The sequence below is a fragment of the Drosophila arizonae genome, chromosome 4 (genome assembly GCF_054131065.1).
Source record: "Drosophila arizonae isolate 15081-1271.41 chromosome 4, UAZ_ARI_1.0, whole genome shotgun sequence".
Lineage (NCBI taxonomy): Eukaryota > Metazoa > Arthropoda > Insecta > Diptera > Drosophilidae > Drosophila > Drosophila arizonae.
Window position 1 is genome coordinate 4,983,739 of NC_142924.1, and position 20,615 is coordinate 5,004,353.

Sequence of the window (20,615 nt, forward strand, 5' to 3'; positions counted from 1 at the left end):
ATAAAACAGTAGTCGGTAAAATATATTTCGAAATATATATAATATTTTTATTATGTGCTTTAATCTAGTCCGTTGAGAATTTATAGTAAACTAAAGTGAAATTAAATTAAATATCTGGAAAAAGTTCAAATCTGACGTCACATTATTTAACATTCACAGGGTAGAGTGAATGGCCGCAATATACAACCTTTTGCTATTTAATAACCAATGTGCACGGAATGGCAAAATTTAAAATATTTATATAAAAATCAATGAGCACATGGATATTTGAAAAGTGCTAAACTCTTCGTGTCTGATTACGGTTTCGTTGTTTTAAAGCAGCGAAGTGCATTTCTAATTAGCTAAAGATATTGTACATGAATATTTAAAATTAATATATTCGATTTTTCAGGGCTACCAAATATCGATAAGATTGCGGCATCTTGAAAAGTCAACTTGCCTTTGCGATACGAAAAAAATATTTACATTTTGCGCCTTTTTACAGCAATTATATTTATAAATTATTGTGCTTGAACCATCAAGTTAATTTGGTTTTTGTGTTGAACGCTTCTACAAAATGGGTGTGTTTTTGTTAATGATTTTAATCATTTTTGTATATTAATATAATAATATCTTGCTTTATTTTTATTTTTTAGACTACATAAAACTGCAGGATCAAGTGAAAGCTTTGAAGAATTTGGGTATGCAAGCAAAATAAATCAATTTTGACTGTTATTAATTAGTATTATTATAGGAGAACACTTGGAAAACAAGTTAAAACTTGTCAGCTTTGAGGTTTCTGACTTGCAAAACGACGTCTTAACATTGGTGGACAAATGTGTGGATATTCAGGTAGACGGAAATCTAAACGATCTGAACTTGAATTATTTACGTGAATTTTACTATACTAAAAAGCGTGAACAGATCGAAACCAAGCTAACTGTAACACAGCAAAGAGCAGAGATAAAGAAACTTCAGCATGAAATAGACGAGATGGGCAAGGATATAGCAGGGCTTGAAAAGTAATATAGCGAGCTGATTAAATATTAAATTAAATATTTATTGAAGTTATAAATTAACTCCCCACAGATTTACCACCTCAGTTGATAAGCGCATGACCCCAGCGGCTGTCCAGCAGCAGATCAATGAAGTCGAGGCAAAATCCAAGGCTCTTGTAGACAGACAAAAGGGCCTTAAAGTACCAGAGGATTTTAATATTGAGGCGGTTATAGAAAAGATCGAGATGCTGGAGCGAAAGAAATAGAACTGTATCTGGTTTTTTATAAAAATGATTTTAATATGTTTTTATTTAATCTGTTGATTCAAAAAAATTAATTACCATAACACAAAATCAGCAAATCTAAATTAATCGAGCTTTAACTTTTTACTTTCGACGCATTCAAAAATAAGCTGTAACTTGTCGATTATTACTTTGATTCTATTTTATTGGAAGTTAACCGTTTACAAAGTGGTCAATTGCTGCTAGTTTTTGTTTACGTTGCATGTTTGTTGTATATTTGTTTAATGAATTATTAAAGTTTTTAAAAAACCGTAAAAACCGAATTTAGAACGGTTTATCAGCTGCTTAAAGCATTCAAATGTTTCAAGTTTCAACCTTTCCTTCATGTTTTCTATTCGTTTCTTTTACTTTTCCTTTGCCTGTTGCTCAAATATTTCCAATGTGATTATATTCATCATATATTTATATATGTATATAAATTGGTGTGTTTGCTTGTTTGTGTGAGTGTATTTATAGAATTAATAATTTCATATTCATTAAGTTGTTGCTTGTTGTTGTTGTTGTAATATATAAAGGGCGGGTATGTGGCAGACAAACATTTCAGCCAGCAGCGCGCGCTCCACACGCCGCCTGCCTACTGCACGCTTGAACCATCTCCTAGCGGAACTCGGGCGCATCATCCTGCGTGATGTCGCCGTACTTCCAAATAGCCAAATGTGCAGCCAAAGCCGCTTCCTGTGCAGTCCTGTACTGCTCCACAAGCTCCTTCAGCCGACGCTCTCGCCTCTTCTCGACCAGCACAAGTCCATCGGCCACAAGCTGCTTGCCCAAGTCCGTCTTCGTTGTGGGATCATGTAGCGTGGCCAGATGCGGTCCATTGCCGACCTTCAGCTCAACATTCAGCTGCAACTTGTGGTTCAGCACGTCGTCAGAGAAGGCGCGCAATGCCTCCTCCTTGTCCTCATTGTCAGCGGGCAGTGCGATCAGGGCGAGTGCGTACTCGGTGGCATAAGGCTTCTCGCTACTAAAGGCAGGTGGTAAGGCAGCCAGCCGGCTAATAGGTAGAGTCTGCAATGGAAAACAGATAATAGTATAGATTAGCAAAGCCTCTCCTTTATCCATAGTTAAATATAATTATGATGGTCATGTCGCACACTGTCGACTGTCACTCGACCACGTCTGGGATGCCCCCAACAAAAAGCGTGCCATATTCAATGTGGAGCACATAGAATCAGAGCCGCTTTTGCCCAACAACTGCACCAAAAAATATGGCTCAATTGTCGAGTCTTGGTGCGGATAAATCAATGCTCCTTGAACGTGGACACACCCATGGATTGCTGTAGAGTTTGGTGTACATCGCTTCGTGGTCACAGCTGGCGTCTAACAAATGCGCAGTGTTGATTTGGCAAACTTATGACTCATGCGTTTCGCTTTGAGACGGAAACGGATCTAAGGAGCTTGCGAAAAGAACTCATGAGTTCATCTTAATCCCTTACTCAATACTACTTACTTCCTTGTTGCCGTAGTCGATGTACAGAACAGTGGCGTTGTTGCCCTGAATGCGCTCCACCTTGGCGCGGTACCACTGATTATCGAAGGTGAATTGAGCGGCGACCAGGTCACCACGCTTGGGCGTGTACGAGCCGGCAATGGGCGGATTAGCCTGGAAGTCGGCGTGCAGCTTGTTCATCAATGCCTCCAGCTTGGGTCCATTGTCGACCGACTGGGCAAAGAATGTCAGCGTATCGGTAATCTCAGTGACGATAACGTTCTCGTAGTTGACCTTGCGCTCCACCACAACCTTCTCGTCCTTGTCCTCCTCGACGACAACCTTCTCCTCAGGCACTTGTTCCACGTAGTTGGCCCAGATGTTCTTCTTGGCCGCCTTGGCACGATCTTCAGCGCTCTTGAGCAGTCGATAGTATTCCGATTTCTCGGCACTGAAGTGCACCTCGGCGAGACCCTCCTCGACAAGAGCGACAGACAGATTAACGTTCTGATCAGTCCATAGCCAGCCAATGACCGATGAGCCCGCTTTGTCCGTGGTGTCAATGTGCACGGAAACATCACGCTGCAGCACACGCTCCCGGGTGAATGTCAGCGCCTCGTCGCCGTAGGGCTCACCCTCCTGGGCGGGCACGCCATTAAGAGCAGGACGCGATGAACGTGGGCATGAAATGCCAGCGAGCAGGAAGGTAACCAGACAGCTGTCCTTGGGCACGTACAGGCGTAACCGTGAGCCGCTGGCAACGAACTCAACGATGGCTTCGGTACGCAGAGCGCGTTGCCAGGAGGGCAGGTACTGCACTTTAATGCGGGAATGCTCGACAGTTAGATCGTTGACACGCAACGTGGCATTGTCCTTCTTGGCATGAAGACCCTTCTGGCCCTTGATGGCCTGTTGCTCGGCAGCAATCAGTTGATCGTAAGCCGATGACCTCTGGTCATCATCCTGACGATAACGCACGCAAGTGGCCAGACCCTTGGCCACCATTGCCTCAGCCACATTCTGTCCGCCGATGAGCACAGTGTAACAGTGCTTCTCCGGGAAATTGTCACGCATTGGTGAAATGTAGTCCAGATTGCACTGCACCTTCTTGTTGATCAGCTTCTTTCGCAGGAATTCACGCGCCTCGAACATATGCGGAATTTCGTAGAGTGGACGATAGTTCTTGCCACGTGGCGGAGCCTTGACGATCTCCTCCCCATCCGTGCCAACGACAGCGCGCTGGTCACGTGGCGGCCGAATAGAGGAGAAGAATACCTTCTTCACCTGACCATTGGCAAGGCGCACGTTGATGGCATCGCCGTTGAAGACCTCGACGACGGTGCCCGTGAAATCCTTCTCCTTGGAGTTGAAAGCGGGCGTTTTCGCTTGGTAATCCTGCCATTGTCGCAGACGTTTCTCCTTCGCAACGCGTTCAGCGGCACGCAATTTATCAGCGCCTATAATTAAGGTATCATTAGTATTTTATACTGGATTTATATTATTTTTACATATATGTAGACGGGGTGAAATGAACGCAGTGACAATAATGCAGTCACTATATTCTTGGAATCCGTCAATTTCATCTGGCAATTGGCAGTTGAGCATACATAGTGCAGCACAAGGCATTGGCCGAAAGGGCACTATGTACTTCAAGTCAGTTGCCAATGGAATACATTTCTCTAAGCTCACCTGTCTTCATGACGGCCATAGACCAGTCCACACACTTGGCCAAGCCCTCGCGTAGCAGCGACTCAGCAATGTTGCCCTTGGGATACAGAATCGTGCCAATAAAGTTGGAATTGTTAACAGACTCCAGCCTTATCTCGACATCACGCTGCAGCAGGCGGGTTTCAACGTAATACCGTGCCTCATCCGCAAAGGGTACCTTCACGCTCAGGTCGGGTTTGCCATCGGCATCCAGCTTAACGCCAGGACAGCGAATACCCGCAATCATCAGCGTAATGTAGTGGAAATCGGGCAGTAAAAAGGCACGCACAGTGGAGCCATCGCGCACATGCTCGATGATGGCCTTGACAGGCTTTCCACCATAGATATCGACGATGTGCGCTGGATTCTCATGCGACCACTTAATGTTCCGGACTTTATCGGCGGGGTTGACGTTGTGCGCCCATTTTCCACGGTTGGCAGCACGCGCCTGATCCTCCAGTTCGATGAGCGTCTGCTGCTCGGGCGTAGGACGTCCCTCCCTACGTACCGTTACGAGACCCTCACGCACAATGGACTCAACGACGTTCTCACCGGTTTCCTTGTCCTTGCCCACCCAGACGAAACCGTATTCACGGTTGGAGTTCGCGGGTTTGTCATAGGTAAAAGTCACTTCGACGCCGATCAGCTTCTTGCGCAGAAATTCGCGTGACTCCCAGGCCCAGGGCTCGTCCTTAGTCTCATCGCCGCCAGCGCCAGGCCGGCGAGCCAGTTTCGGGGCGAGGACATGAGAGAAAGTGATTTGTTTCTCTGGTGGCGGGGCACCCTTGGTGGCGCGAATAACAACCGTGTCGCCAGAGAGCACCTGAAATATACGTCCGCCACACACAAGCAATGAGGTTAAAATGAAATCAATATTGCAACCAAAGTAAATGCTAGCACGTGTTTTTCAGAGCAAATGTGTCGATAGGTGGCGCTCAAGTGGTCTCTTAAAGGGCTGCACCACATTGGTGTGACCATACCATGAACGTGTAATAATGCTCATTTATATGCATAGAAGTATTAAAATATTAAAGATAATCACTAAGAATAGCATTTTGTTTTCTATTTTGGCGTAGATTTCATATTTAAATACAATTTTAACGGCTTGTCATTTTTAAATACTTCTGTAATCTATTTTAGAGCTGTTTTTATTAATTACCATGATAATGTTTAGTTTGTACAGTAAATTGAGCGAAAGTACTTTAGATATTATCCTAATTTTCATATTTAAATATAATTTAAACGGTTGGTCATCTTTAAATACTTCTGTAATCAAGTTTCTATATCAAGTTGTTTTACCTATTGCCGATTTTGTGCAGTCTTGCATAGTAAACAAATATATAAATTGTATTTTATAGTTAACTTATGAATGAAACTAATTGTAATTATTATGTACTAAAATTCAAATAAACTTACACGTAAAAGAACAATTTTGTGGCCTATTCATCTACGTGCATTAAGCTGACAAACAGGTGTTGGGCTTTGGTGCATTTTAGATATCAACAGGTCTTTCACCCAAACGCTGTAACATTCGAATTCGAATTGGAATGATGACGCGGCATTAGAGAGGGGACCAACGTAAAAGAAAAACAGTTAGCTCTATTGCCAAAGGTGCTTGCAACGTCATCACTTGTGAAGTCGTTTTTATTAATTGCAATTGATAACTGTTGATAACCAGCTTTAGCAGCTGCCATGTGCCTATTTTGTTAGATTATACACATACATATTTATGAATGCATAGCATTTAAAAAAAGCTGGCTTACATTGCACTCAAAAATAAAATTAAATACGGACTGCACAATAACAATTATATACAAAATTACATACATAGATTGTATATATGTAAACACATATATACATATCTATAGATGTATGTGCATACATTTTGCGCCTGTGCAAGCGCTATTTGAGGTTAGAAACGAATAGTTTTGTATTAACCGTACCGCACGGCAAGTATATTTCAACCTATGTATGTATGTGTGTTTATCAGATAAAAACGCATGTTTCAAAACGCCGGCAAGTCTCTGCTGACTGATGACGTCGACAGTGTAAATTGTGGCACTGGCAACAGTATGCCCGAAATGCGTATGCCAACATTATATGTAAATGAATTTGTACTCAATACATTTTATAGCCGCAGCTGAACAAGAAAATCTGCCAGGTTGGCACCTTCGATAACTTTCGTTTCTTTGCGTTATGCTATTCAGCCATTGTGTGCGTGTGTAAGCGTGTGCGACGTGTCACTCTCACGCAGCTCGCATATATGAGCATCTCTTTCGCACATGCTTCAGTGGCATTTGCCGTATTTGCCACGCTGATAATCACAGATTTTTTATTAGTTAGATGCGATTTACTTATTCCACGTGAATGAGTTCGTATTAAAATAGTACACAGATTGAAAAGCACTTAAAAACTACACTTACTTGTTTCACAATGCCGTTTAAAGTCTTTGGAGGCGCTGGTGCATTTGGTGCAGGCGCACCGTCTTTCGCTGGTCCAGCTGTCGTGTTAGCTGCAGTTGCCATATTTCCGTACGCGTGCGGTTTTTACCGGCGGACCGTTATACGTGGCTGTTTTAGTAAGCGGGTTGAATTCCTCAAGTTGATTTAAAGTGCACCTAACACTGTTTTTAACTTAATTAAGTTAATTGAGTATGAACACACCACACAATACAATCACCTCAGAATTTTCACTGCTCAGCAAGCCGTGTGACCAAATCGCTAAAAGTCCGAAATACACTCTTATTGACGAAAATACCAATAGGGAAATGAGTTTCTTGTCCAATATACTGGATGCGCTCAGTTAAGTGTTCAAAGTTTATTAAATGTTTATATGCATGTATACGTATGTATTCAAATATATTTATGTATTTATAAGTCATAATTAAAATGTTACTTTGTTAATCTGCCGACCAATAACAAAATAATGTGCCCAGATTATATGAATACCTTTGCTAAATGCCATCACTAGTTGCGTTGACCATAATAAAGCGGGAAAATTTTTTATGTATTCTACCAATCAACAAAGATGAGCCGTTCAAACAAAATGTTTGGTGATAATGCCTTTAATTTATTAAAGGATCTTCAGCGATCGTCGCAGACTATACCAGCCTTCGACGATGACGGCGTACGACAGGTGCTGGAGGAGATAAAGGCAATTTTTGAGGAGAATGTGGCACAAGCGTCCAATTACAACAGTTCAGGAGATCGCAGTTTGTGGCCCTTGCTCAACTACAGGCATGCGGCACTTCAGCGAAATAAGCGTTGTCTTCTGGCTTACCTATATGAGCGAATGCAGCGTATCAAAGCCATGCGTTGGGAGTTCGGGCCAATTATACCTAGTGATATAAAGCCGGCACTTTGTGAGCCAGAAGTGCAGTTCTTCAATAACTACTCGAAGTCTCTGGCAGCATATATGCGTTCCGTTGGCGATGGGCAAGGCATCGACTTAACTGGCAACTTACGTCCACCGAAATCCCTATATATTGAGGTGCGATGCGTGGAGAATTATGGCAAGTTTGAACTGGATGACGGCGAGGTTGTACATTTAAGGAAAAACAGTCAGCATTACTTACCTCGCGCACAAGTGGAACCGCTGGTACGTCAGGGCATTCTGCAGCACATAACTTAAGGTATAAATAATAGATGCTTAAATAAAACATAGATAAATATTATTGAAAAGATTATATTTTTCTGAAGGAGCTACACTTGAAGCTTTTCAATTTTTTTCTAATCGTTACAAACTAATCGATAGATCACTTTGCCAGCTGCTCGATTGGTTATGTTAAGTTGCCGGCTACAATTTCATAATTGATTATGAATGAATTATTTATAAATAATTGTTAGTTAGTATGCGACATTAGCTATAGTGTATGTTTTTTTAATGAATGGTTCTAAATAGGATTTATTTTTATTTCATTATTTCCGATTCAAAAGCAAGTATCGGAGATATTTCTAATAATAATCGAATGTGCGCTGTTAATAACATTAAACATCTTCTGTACTCTCAGCTGATTGACCATCATTACGTGAATCCAGATTTAGTGAATTAAAATTTGGTTTAAAAATGAATCAAGCCGATGTCAGCAAACTAATGTCACAGCTGAGAATCGCTGTGCGGCCAACTAAACGTAACTTAAAGAACCCTGATGGCCCAGAAGGCCGTCTACTGAAGCTGCGAAAAACCGTGACGGCGTTGGTCAAACACGAGCGCATTGAATTGTATTACAATCGGGCAGATGAAGCGCGTGGATATGCTGAATTGGTGAGTGTCAAATTTGAGGCAAGTAATGTTGAAGTGCTGCTAAATTATAAATTCTTTCAGCTCATTTCAAATGCTATACGCCATGGCGATCGACACAAAGCAACCATGGAGCTGGCGGACTACTGGCTGCTGGAGAAACAACTTGTGCATAAACTCTTTAAGGTTTTAGTGCCGCGCTTCGAGAACTCCAACGTTTCCTACACACGCATGTTCAAGGCGCCACGCGATTATCCGGGAATGTACTATAGAAAATCAGTGCTGGAGCTACGTGGAAATCCTTATCCCGTACTTACACCAGATAACAGCCAGAATCGTAATTTATTGCACAATGTGCTGCTGGACGAGGCGCGCAAGGAGTTTCGACGTGAAAAGTTAGCAAACTTGGCTAACAAACTGGCTGCTGAGACTGAGAATGCAACAGCATCAACAACTGCAACACCTGCACAAGCACCTGTAACGGAAACACAAACCGAGCAGTCAAAGCAAGCCGAGGAAGCGCCCAAAGCATAGTTAACTATTGTAAATCTGTTGATGTAATACATTTTTCTAAGCTAATTTATAATATACAGAGATGTTAAACGGGTGGTATTTACATGTGTGTTGAAGAGAGTGAGAGACAGACAGAGAGAGAGAGAGAGTGAGAGAAAGTAGAGAGAATGCCGGGCGAGAGCGCAAAGCTTGATAAAGCTCTAATTTGACCATCCCTTTAAAGTAATCTCGCGCACTAAATATATATGTAAATATATACATGTATTTACTTACACTTGTATACATATATATGTATGTGTGTATTTTTATACATAATTATTAAAAAGGATGGGCCAAACGCCTACAGTTGCTGCATCGGTGTATGTGCGCGTGTCTTTATCTGTAGCTCGACGCTGATAAAACACGTATGAAAGCTTTGTAGCTTTTATAATTTATTACAAACCCAACTGAGTAGCCTATCAGAATGGAATAGGCGTAATTACTTATGTCAACTCTTGAAGGAAAATAGAAAATTGGAATTAAAAATGGAAAATGAGTTAGGAGAATTTAATTGAATTATATCTTTACAGCATAGTTGAAGTGAAGCATTGCGCGAAGTTCTGGCTAGCTGCAACTCTAAATTAATTAAATAATAATTTCCAAGATATAAATATAAATATTCATGAATCTGTTGCCTAAATATATACATGTTTGCATATATTGTATTTCGCTAGGAGCACACATACTTTGCTTCGTATACCCATTGATAATGATAAATGAGGGTATAATGATTTTATCACAATGTATGTAACAGGCAATAGAAGGCTTGATACTTTTATGCTATGCTCTTCATAATTTATAAATCATATTATAACTTTTACGGCTAGAAAATCGATTTGTTTGCCAAAAATTTATAAGAGAAGCTTAAAATTATTGAACTAACAGCTCTTTCCCGTATTCAGGGTATATTCTAGTCAGGCACTCCCAACTGAAGCACTTATTTTCTCTCTCACTTTTACTGAAATGCGCAAGTTATGTGCCTGGATTTGCTGTAATATTTGAGCCAATTGAAAGCTTCAGGATCTGCATTCTTGTTTATTGACAAAGATGGGTCCTAAATAACAGAAGACCATGAAGCTATCTTCACATAAACATACATATGTAAATATGTAAACGTGCTAATTGTAAAGCTCATAATATGACACCGAGTCGGCCTTGCCAACAGATAATCGTACACATGATATGTTGCAGTCATTACGAATTCGTAAATATTTATATTTAAATAAATATATTTCATACTTTTCCATTTATTATACATATATCAGTCTTGAAGAGCGTGGCTAACAAGCAATCAGTCGGCTGTGGTATAGTTAAAGCTTGCTAACATTGCAATGGCTCAAAAAGTCAATTTTCCAATCTATAGATTATATAGGTAGAATAATATAAATATTAAATATATATAATTAAATTTCATTCACTACCTTTGCCAGTTAGGCAGATCTCGCGCAACATATCGCAGTGGCTGTAGAAGAACTGATGCTCATTCGTATATGTGGCACAAATGGGCTGGAAGGGATCACAGTCGTCCAGGCCCTTGCAGCGACTGCTCGAGTACTCGAAGACCGGCAGAGAGAAGACGCAGAGCACAGATGCCACACAGATGACCAGTAGAAGAAGCAACGATAATTTCGATAAGATGCGAAACGAAGGCATGCTAAAAGGTTTTTAGCACTCTAGCAGAATGAGTCACGCTTTTCTCTGAGCTAGATGAATATAATACTATTTTAGCTTGTTTTTGCAAATGCAGTGGAACCAAAGTCAACTCACCTATTGGCACATAAATTTGGTTATATACTTTCGTTTGAGTAAACGATAATGCTCCATGTGTTTCGTGTTGAGAACTGATAATCACTGGGAAGCTTGAGCGCTACTGTGCGCTCTCGCTCTGATGTCTCTGTACTCTATTCGAGCAGCTGAAGCCCCTCATCTGGCTGGGCCCAGCGATTGTCATGACAACGCGTCGATTGTGGCGCATTGTTATTGTTATTGTTGCTCACCGACACAATGATAAACATTGGGCACAATCGCAGTGCGCGCTATTGTTTATCCCGCTATTGCCGGCAAAAAAATAAAATAAAACCCCAATGAATTCCGATGTCGTTGCTCATCTAACTGGAACACCGTTTCCAGCTGAATCGGAAGTGTTGCCTAGCGGAAGCGTTGCGTGCGGCCAAACCATATTTGCGAGCTGAGCTCGTGAACTTTATAGGTCAAATCAAAAATGCCGGACACTAGGCCGGTCCGCTAATAGTCTGAGTTTAGCTTCCCATTTCATTCACATATTTGTCACATGTCATCAAAAGTTTTAAACTAGTTAAAGCTGGCTATTCCTATTATTTAAATTTATTCCTGAACTTCATAGGTCAGAAAAACCGGCCGATTGAATAATAGTCAGAGTTTTGATTCATTCACCTATTGCTCGCATGTCATGGAATACATATATTAAACTAGTTATGAGCTTGGTAATTCTATAATCTAAATTTGCATATTTAATATACCTGCGTAGAATATATAGAAAACCCGGCTGATCAAATAAGAGTCCGACTTATGATTCATTCACATACTTGTCACGTCATAAAATCTTGAAATTTCTACAATCTAAATTTACATATCCAATACACATACAGGTGTATAATACGACTTACATCACATGATGACACTTGCAACATACTTAAGTATGTATTTGTGTGCCTACAAACGTCAAGCTGACTGCATTTCCTGCTTATGTGTGTTTTGCCAGCGTCCCTATGTATGTATGTATGTATTTGTCTCTGCGAAAAAGTTGAGCAGACGTACATACATACAGTTGCAGCATTGAAAGTAAAACAATGGAGACATAACACATATATATATATAAATATATACATATGATTTACATACCTAACAATTCGGTATATCAACGTGTGAAATCAATATAGAGCTTCAGTTATTTGCACATCTTTGCAGCTGGCTTAACCAAATTTTCCATTGGGTTTTTTATTTATTGAATAGAATTTTTTTTTCATTTTTTTTTTTTTTTTTATATTTTCAATAGCAGTTGCCTATAATAACTAAAAGTTTAGTTGCATATAAAGATAATGCTTTCTTAAATATTCATTTTAAAAAAATGAAGTTAATTATTAAGTTTAATTCGCTGCCAGTTTCATTGCAATCCGTTATGAAATGCAGAAGTTATTAAAGAAAACGTGTGGTCAATTAATTGACAAAGTCACGTGGCTTATTACCGTCATGCCCAAGTATTTTCTCTCCCACTCAAACACACAAAGGCAAAGGCATGCATCCCTATTGGCTTGCTATAAATAGCATAAGCAATTGAATTGTATTTGATTTGCCAGCCTGGTAGCTTAGTTGTGCATTTGGCACTTTTGTTTAGGATTGTTGCTTGGCGCAGTTGGTTGAGGCGCGAGTCGAAGTGCTGTCAAAGCAATTTACACATGACTGAGCAGATGGCAGGTTCGAATCTTGACGAGGGAAAGACTTCATAATTGTTCAAGTAGAAAAGAGATTTTAATGTTTCGACTATTATTTATTGATTGTTGAGTAATTGACAACAACAACTTCAGTTGGCATCTATTATGTTAGCAGTACTGTTACTGTTAGGTTTCTATTTATTATTACGGGCTTATTACGTATAGGTGCCGGGAGTGAAAGCTTAAATGTGCTGTCACAGCATTTACTAAGCTTACTCAGGCTCAAACCTTGACGAAACGGGCATGTCTTCTCATTCTTCAAGTAAAAAGACTTTAATGTTTCGTCAAACATACATTTAGTTATGCATTTGAGTAGGAGCTTCTGGGCATTCTATGAACTTATGTGACTGAGCAGACGAGCACGAGCTCGAAACTTGACGAAGGCAAATCTTAAATTCAGTCAAGTAGAAAAAATTTTAAGGTTTCCTCGAATATATGTATACATATCTATTGATTTTATCATGCTCATATTTTAAGAATCTTTCAAAGCAGATGCTTAGGATATTTCTTGGTCGGCTTTCTACCTATAAACGCGTGCTTCTTTTACTGAAAGTACTTAATGTCTATATACTTTCCTATTCAAGTCACGTTAAATATTATTTCTAACGCTAATGGGATTAATAATAATGTACTTTAAAATGCAATTTCTGGTATTTTAAGACTTCATTTTAGCTATAAATACCAATAAAAAATGGCTGCGCTACACATATGAACCAGCTATAAGAAGCAATATATTTTGTGGTTTAATCTTTCAGTGGGCAATATATGAAAATATTATTGCGCGCACAAGTCAATAGCAACAGCAATAACCTACAACAACAGCCGAGCCACAAGGATAGGCAGCACAAATGAATGCCACGCACACGGAGAAGGGTAAAAAATATTGGCACAGTCCAACCGAAGCCCATCTAGATCCAGCTCAATTCGTGTGAAGTAGTTGACTGCTTATACCCTGTAAATGTGACAAAGAGAGAGAGAGAGAGAGGGACAAAGAGAGTAAGAGAGTCGGTCTTCATTATCAGCAATTTTATTATATATACTCCAAACTTGCATCTCCTATATAATTTCAAGATGCATTTACACCTGTACACATCATTCTCATCATTCCAGGGCATCTCTTAGCAGCATCGCTTCACGCTTTCCTCTTGTTACTATTCGGAATTTGCTGATATGCGCGCACCGATATCGACTTGTTTTTGCGGTTGTGAAAGTGTGGGGGTGGCTGGGGACTTATATGGGTCAGCGGACAGTGAACAGAGTACGGCGTATAGCGTACGGCGTATACACATATCATGTGTGCAATATTAGCCAGAATCCATTTGGCTAAACCAGCAGAAAAAGGTTCAAGTGTAAGCAATAAACAAATATTTCAAATTACTCCCACGAGATGCACGAGATTTGCCTTTCGTGTTTATTGTCGATTGTATTTATCATTTCATCTTTATTATAAATACACGTCAAGTGTAATGAACGTGCAGTGGGCGTACAAGACTGCATAATACTTGTTCATGTTACAAAAATTGATTCAATTTATGGATCTATCTGTAGATCTGTAAGTAGGGATCCTTGATTAAGATTTCAGGTAGATGTAGTTTTATTCAATGTGCCACGCCCTACATGGGCGAAGATATACATATACTTACATATACTTTTATGCATATTAGTTCAAAAATTCCAAATCTCTAGCATCAATATAGGCATAAGATAATGTAAGCCCCATTTAGCAGTGCCCTAAGTGGGCACAAGTCTAATAAGTCTATAGGCCTCAAAGACAATTTTCATAACTCTAGTCGGCTCACATTACCCAAAACCCATATACTCTCTTCCTATTTCATCAGGAAGGCATATAAATGTTCATATAAATCGAAAAAGTTGAGTGGTTTAAAATGGGAGATGTCCATTTCGGACCTCTGACCCAATTGTGCACTGATGTGCACTGTTTTACACTCGCACAATTAGGAGGGAAGCGCACATGCTGTGTCTTTATAGACATTACAAATTACAAATGAATTCCAGGCACGTGATCTGCTGCTTGACTGCATCCGTTGGCCAACACCAACACCAATACCAGTACCAATACCAACACCAACGCTGCACAACTGGCCCAAATGGGTTGCAGCAGTTTGCATTTAGAGTGGGCTATATGGCTATGGGCTTCTAGCTGATTGTGGTCAAATTTTATGTATATATAAAAAGTGTTTTACGGCTAGGTGAATTTATATCATTTAATTTAATTAAGTTTCCGTTTATATATGTTCAATGAATTACATATTTTAAATTTGTTTAATTTAGTTTAATTCCGCCAAATCTCTAGTTTAGAGATTGTATATAGAAGTTCTTGATCTGGGAGCTGAAGACTTTAACAATAAGAGGTATCCCCGTACACCCCTAGAATGACAGCAAACTTTGCACTATTTAGTACACATATTTATTATTTTAGTATTTTGTTGCAATTTTATGCTCTTAACTAGTTCTGATAAAGGAAACAATTTTAAACTTCATTTTTAATCTTTTAAGAATATAAATTTATTATTTTAACTAATTTTTAAATTTTTTTTTCTAAATTTTATTATGGCAATTTATTGAATTTATTTCATCAAAATGCACACCAAATGAAAGATGCGTCTCTTTAACCAAATATATCTCCATAAAGCTTATCCAAATAACTTTCATATGTAAATCAGAGAGACTGTCAGGTAAGCAACATAATCACCCATCAGATGGGTCGGGCTCGGCAAATGGGGAGTATTTCGTTCTGAGTTGTGGCTTTTGGTTTTGCCCTTTAAACTGCGTTGCTCATGAGTGCTTCAATATTTCATTGGAACTTTCGACCTGTGCCTGGACTGACCGTGCGACTAAATTACATTTGCATTATTAAATTTTATGACAGCTGTTGGTCTCAATAGCCTCGGCGCGTTTGTACTCAATGGCCATGGTACAGACAATTTTTGGGTATATTATATATGGATATATGGTATATTAAGTACGCATATGTGCAGGGAGTTCAGCCTCGTCTATCTAGATGATTTTGATTGTTAATAATATTAATAATTAATAATATTACGAGTCGTAATATCTCGTGATGCAAAGAAGTTATCAAAGATTCAATTAGATATTGTTTAATTGATTGATAGCTCGCTTCATATGCAAGTTTTTTTTAAATATATATATATATATCGATCTTTAGTTAGATAAGTTTAGATTCAGACTGACTAAAAACATTAAAATGTATTTCGACCTATCTATCTATCTATCTGTCTATCTATATCCATCACTCAATATCCAGTTAATATATGAAATTGTATTAAGTAGAAGGCATGCTGGAATAGAACTTTTCTTATCCATTATCAAATTGACAACAATAGACACATGGAACACATGAGTTTTCTAAGCAAAATGAATATGTTCTTTATGTTCTTTATACACATCATAAAGTTGATTAAAAGCCCATTCTCCTTTACGCCCTGTCTCCCTAATCTCTTGTTAATGATAAGAAGATTTTTGGCTAAGTTTATTTTCAACAGGGAAATTCTGCTTAAAGCTGCAACAAAAGGCAACATCTTCAAACAGGAAGCGAACCGACTGCAGCTGTGTGTGGCGTCTATTTTTGGAACATGCGCAGCTTTATTATGATAAAAGCAGCGAGAGAAAGAGAGAGCGTGAGAGAGAGAGACAGAGTACGAGGTAGGGCAAGAGCATGGTAGATAGAAAGAGAGTACGTGTGTGTGTGTGTGTGTGTGTGTGTGTGTGTGTGTGTGTGTGTGTGTATCGCATGTAGATGAGAGCATAACATCCTTCAGGATACTCCGACTGGGGCTTTTTGCAGCTTTTCGCATATTTTGGCCATTCAGTTTTAAAGAGACGCGCAACGACAGCAGTTCAGGAAAAATTTGTGCCGAAGTGATACTCCTCTGGTCTATAACGGTGCTCAGCTTCATCCACAGTCACAATCACCGTTTCAGAGGTGGTGGAACATTTTGTGTGTGTATAACGGTTAGTTCATCAATTGTGCTACGCAGTTAGCGACTACAAAAAAAAAGTCAAAGCTGAAAAAAATCTGAAAACGAAAATCTTCAAGATTTCATATTTTTGCGCATATTTAAGCAAAGTTTAAACCTATTGGCGTGAGTTATTCCAAAAAATTGTGCTTTTCCAGAGTTCCTCGGTGGCAGTGTCTGGGCTTATCACATCTCTATAGAACGTATTGCGTCACTACACACTTAGTTGAGCATTTTTGAGGACGCTTTGTTTGCACAGGGTAAGCAAAAATGAAAAGCTTGTCTGTCGTTTTTGTTAATTTAATTAAAACGCGACCCAGCCCAGCATTAAGAAGTGGGGGCATGTTACTTTTTTTTTTTTTTTTGTATATTTTTGATTAAATATATATTAGTTTTTATATAGTTTGCATGTGTACCTGGACTTCAATCACCTCAGTTTCAGATATATATACACCTAACTTCGAATATTATGTATTTAAAATTTTAAATAACTTAAACACGTTAAACACAATTTTAAAAATTTATTAATTAATATATTATTAATTTATTATTTTTAATGTTTTTTATAATGTTTTTTAAAATTTTATTTTGTAGATTTTAGTATTCTGAAATTATTTTAATATTTTTAGTTTACTTTTTTTTAAATACTAATATTAATTAATATTTTCATTAAATTAATTAATTATATATATGTATAATATATTGTTTGATAATTATTAGTTTTCTTTTATTAATATTAAATTAATTTAAAAAAAAATTAATAATTTATTTTATTAATTATTTTGTTTTTCAACTTTTTTCTATTATTGATATTAGTTTTAAATTTTTGAATTGTGGTTTATTTATTAACAACCTAAAAATCAACAATATTTGCAGGCAATCAACAAACGTACAATGAGTCACAATTGCAAAGGGCTCCTGCTGGCCATGATCTTAACATGGTCAACCTTACTGCCAATTTTAGTGAATGGCACCACAGAGCTGCAGGAGACGCCACTGGCTCTGCCCGTGGCCGAGTTCACCAAGCCGACGGCGGCGACACAAGGTGAGATCTGGGAGGAGGACGATCACGAGGTGTTAATACGCAATGAGCGCGGCACCAAGAGCGATGGTAAGTTGACTTATTAATCAGTAATTAAATGGAATATTTACTATTTGTATTCGATTACAGGACTCTCTTGTCGCTATGGCAAAAATCCCTGGACCGAATGTGATACCAAAACCAATACGCGTTCACGAACTCTGACATTGAAAAAGGGCGATCCGGCTTGCGATCAAACCCGCACCATTCAAAAGAAGTGCAAAAAAGGTAAATATTGACATCCAAAATTTGAATACAATTATATTAGACAGTTGGGAAAAACTAGAAATCTATAATAGAAAATTCGATTTGAATTTACTTTCGAATCTTCTTCTTGGAATATTTGCCAGCAGAAAAATTGGAAAATGTTCTCTAAAATATTGTTAAAAATCCGTTTCTTTTGCAGCGTGTCGATATGAGAAAGGTTCCTGGTCGGAGTGTGTCACTGGCCAAATGACCAGAGCTGATAAATTGAAGGCCACGAGCGATCCATCATGCGAGTCAACACGTATAATCAAGAAGAACTGCAAGCCCGGCAAGTCCAAGGATAAGAGTGCCAAGGAGCAGCGCAAGAATAAGGACAAAGGTTAGTAAACCAATAAGGAAAAGCATCGCAGTCGGACATTACCGACTCTTTCCCGACTCAAACGTTCATGAATGAGTATAAAATTTTTCTTTTCAATATATTGGAATATATATATATACGAGGTCTGATTTGAAATTGCTACATAAGTTCTTGAAAATGTGAACGGGGATAAATATATTCATTTTCAAGAAAAAGGAAAAAAAAAGTCGTGTTGCTCTTTGAACAGATATTGTATATATGGACTATTTCTTATATTTAATCTAACAATTCTTAAAAACTCTTTATTTTTTGGCTTCTTATCGCATATCATATAGCTGCTCGAAAAGGACGCGTTTAAATAAACTCTGGTAGCGTATTTTACGGATTTTTTAAAGTCAAATATAAGATTATTTCCCAGAAACTCTCGTTTATCAAATATATATATATGAACTCTAAATAAAACCGTAAAAAAATAAACCTACATAACCGTATACATTATATTTGAATACATAATTAAAATTTGTAGATTTGTTTTACAAAGAAAAAAAATATATATAAAATCAATACTTAAAACAAAAATAGAGTTTGAAGAAAATAATAATTAATTACAAATATTATGTGGAACCAAAGAAACCAAAAAATCAAAGAAATTTAGTTCACTCAAGTTTTATCCAAGTTAAAATGAAAAACTAATATGACTGAACCGGAGGATAATAGGATACACTTAGTAATCCGGCAGATTGTCTGACAATTCTTATAAAGCATTAGCCGAGTTATACATTAACAAATAACTTTACATAACACATTAATTAAAAACCTCCCTCATACTTAACTAAACGAAACAAAAACAAAAAGTTATTCAAACATATAATTGATGTAATGATGTAAAATGTTCGTCTGAAAATATCAGCTTCTCCATTTGATCTCACTTAAAAAAGAGAACAGAATGAAAATGAAAGTATGAAATGATATAAGTAAAACATTTAGGCATACAATTAAAATGCAAAACATTTAATAAAACACAAAAAAGAAAGGAAAACAAAAACACTTAGTGTAAATATTGTAAAGAGTAATACAATAGTATTACAAGAGATAATGAATAATGAGTAATATGAACGAACGATGATCGATGAGTGATGAGCTAGGCCAATGGCTCTAAATGCCGATTGCGTATTTTAAAACAAAACCTACATATTATATACCCTAACTTTATATATGACTAATAGTAATGTTTATAAATCTTAACATCTAACAACCGATTTTATGATTTCAACTGAATGAGAAAACGTTTATATATAATTTTACCAAAAACATTTTATCAGTTAGAACTGATAATTCGAATAGTTGTAAAAGTATATCAGGTCCGGTTCTAATTGAAAAGAAAACCCAAACATTTTAAAAACCATTTCATACCATAGTTGTATGATCTGCTAGGAGTGTTTACATATGGGTGTGTTTTCGTATACATGAAAATGATGTAAATGTTACGAAATATACATACCTATATGGATAATGTGAAAACAAAAGAAACATTTATATATGAATATTTAATATCAATGTGTTTAACTGAAATTATTTTCATTCTATTTGGCAAGCCAACAAGTAAATCAGAAATTATATACATACAATATAGTCATTTGCATTCATACGTATTTACATACATAAGGTCAGATTACCATGAACGATAAAAATAACATAACACAATGAAAAGAAAAAGAATAACTGAAATTACATCAAATATTATAAATAAAAAACTTGACATGAAGATTTAAATAAAAACCAAATCTAGAAGAGTTTTTTCTAACCTAAACCAAATGCCTTTTCAGTCTATATTTATAATTAAATTATAATTTCATTTATTTAATTATAATTCTAGCTTAGATATGTCTACCTACATAAACACATACACATATGATCTTATAAGTGTTAAAAATCTAGCTCAGCTTCTGATATAGGGTCGAGTATTTCTCCTGCTGCTAACGGAAAGAATTTACCCCAGGTTACTCTAACTTACCATTCTTAATTGGTTTGTATCATAAAAAGCTTTGAAATGCATAAGCCGTCTTTGAGGGATGTTAGGAACTTCAGCTTAGTCATAATGTCACACCTAGGAAATAGGTGTGTCTGGTTAATAAACAACGTTAATTGACGATTTTTTGTGGAGGACACATTTAGAGACATTATGCACATACTTAAATAGAGCTAATTAAATTATAATTTAATGTTACATTATTTTTCGTTAGGTTTTCATATATTTAGAGAATAATTTGTATATATTTCAATTTCTGTATACCG

General features: G+C 37.6%; 6 protein-coding genes across 9 annotated transcripts; 4 read left to right on the top strand and 2 right to left on the bottom strand.

The window, feature by feature from the left end:
* Nucleotides 1–21: 21 nt before the first annotated feature.
* Nucleotides 22–1,344, top strand: wac (wee Augmin). Of its 4 annotated transcripts, XM_018007763.2 has the most exons (6): nt 22–160; nt 392–560; nt 636–680; nt 734–831; nt 895–1,001; nt 1,069–1,344. In XM_018007763.2, the coding sequence occupies exons 2-6, from the start codon at nt 557–559 to the stop codon at nt 1,241–1,243; spliced, it is 429 nt and encodes a 142-aa protein (XP_017863252.1). In that variant the 5' UTR covers nt 22–160; nt 392–556; the 3' UTR covers nt 1,244–1,344. The 4 variants fall into 4 exon arrangements, with proteins under 4 accessions (XP_017863252.1, XP_017863251.1, XP_089324714.1 ...); XM_018007762.2 differs by having other exon boundaries at nt 734–1,001; XM_089468588.1 differs by having other exon boundaries at nt 485–560; nt 734–1,001.
* Tudor-SN (Staphylococcal nuclease domain-containing protein 1) lies at nt 1,253–7,112 on the bottom strand. Its single transcript, XM_018007754.2, has 4 exons — nt 6,839–7,112; nt 4,398–5,238; nt 2,730–4,165; nt 1,253–2,287 (listed from the first exon to the last, which is right to left on the bottom strand). The coding sequence occupies exons 1-4, from the start codon at nt 6,938–6,940 to the stop codon at nt 1,877–1,879; spliced, it is 2,790 nt and encodes a 929-aa protein (XP_017863243.1). The 5' UTR covers nt 6,941–7,112; the 3' UTR covers nt 1,253–1,876.
* Nucleotides 7,113–7,125: 13 nt separating this feature from the next.
* On the top strand, nt 7,126–8,095 carry LOC108613947 (DNA replication complex GINS protein PSF1-like). The gene is made up of 2 exons (XM_018007759.2): nt 7,126–7,259; nt 7,351–8,095. Exon 2 carries the CDS (start codon nt 7,443–7,445, stop codon nt 8,043–8,045), a length of 603 nt encoding a protein of 200 aa, XP_017863248.1. The 5' UTR covers nt 7,126–7,259; nt 7,351–7,442; the 3' UTR covers nt 8,046–8,095.
* Nucleotides 8,096–8,388: 293 nt separating this feature from the next.
* Nucleotides 8,389–9,266, top strand: mRpL17 (mitochondrial ribosomal protein L17). Its single transcript, XM_018007758.2, has 2 exons — nt 8,389–8,678; nt 8,739–9,266. The coding sequence occupies exons 1-2, from the start codon at nt 8,481–8,483 to the stop codon at nt 9,186–9,188; spliced, it is 648 nt and encodes a 215-aa protein (XP_017863247.1). The 5' UTR covers nt 8,389–8,480; the 3' UTR covers nt 9,189–9,266.
* Nucleotides 9,267–10,090: 824 nt separating this feature from the next.
* On the bottom strand, nt 10,091–11,635 carry LOC108613949 (uncharacterized). The gene is made up of 3 exons (XM_018007764.2): nt 10,974–11,635; nt 10,628–10,909; nt 10,091–10,563 (listed from the first exon to the last, which is right to left on the bottom strand). Exons 2-3 carry the CDS (start codon nt 10,857–10,859, stop codon nt 10,517–10,519), a joined length of 279 nt encoding a protein of 92 aa, XP_017863253.1. The 5' UTR covers nt 10,860–10,909; nt 10,974–11,635; the 3' UTR covers nt 10,091–10,516.
* A 4,873-nt stretch (nt 11,636–16,508) lies between these two features.
* Nucleotides 16,509–20,104, top strand: miple1 (midkine and pleiotrophin 1). The gene is made up of 6 exons (XM_018008568.2): nt 16,509–16,669; nt 16,833–16,934; nt 17,551–17,785; nt 17,846–17,983; nt 18,162–18,341; nt 18,656–20,104. Exons 3-6 carry the CDS (start codon nt 17,569–17,571, stop codon nt 18,676–18,678), a joined length of 558 nt encoding a protein of 185 aa, XP_017864057.1. The 5' UTR covers nt 16,509–16,669; nt 16,833–16,934; nt 17,551–17,568; the 3' UTR covers nt 18,679–20,104.
* The last annotated feature ends 511 nt before the right edge of the window (nt 20,105–20,615 follow it).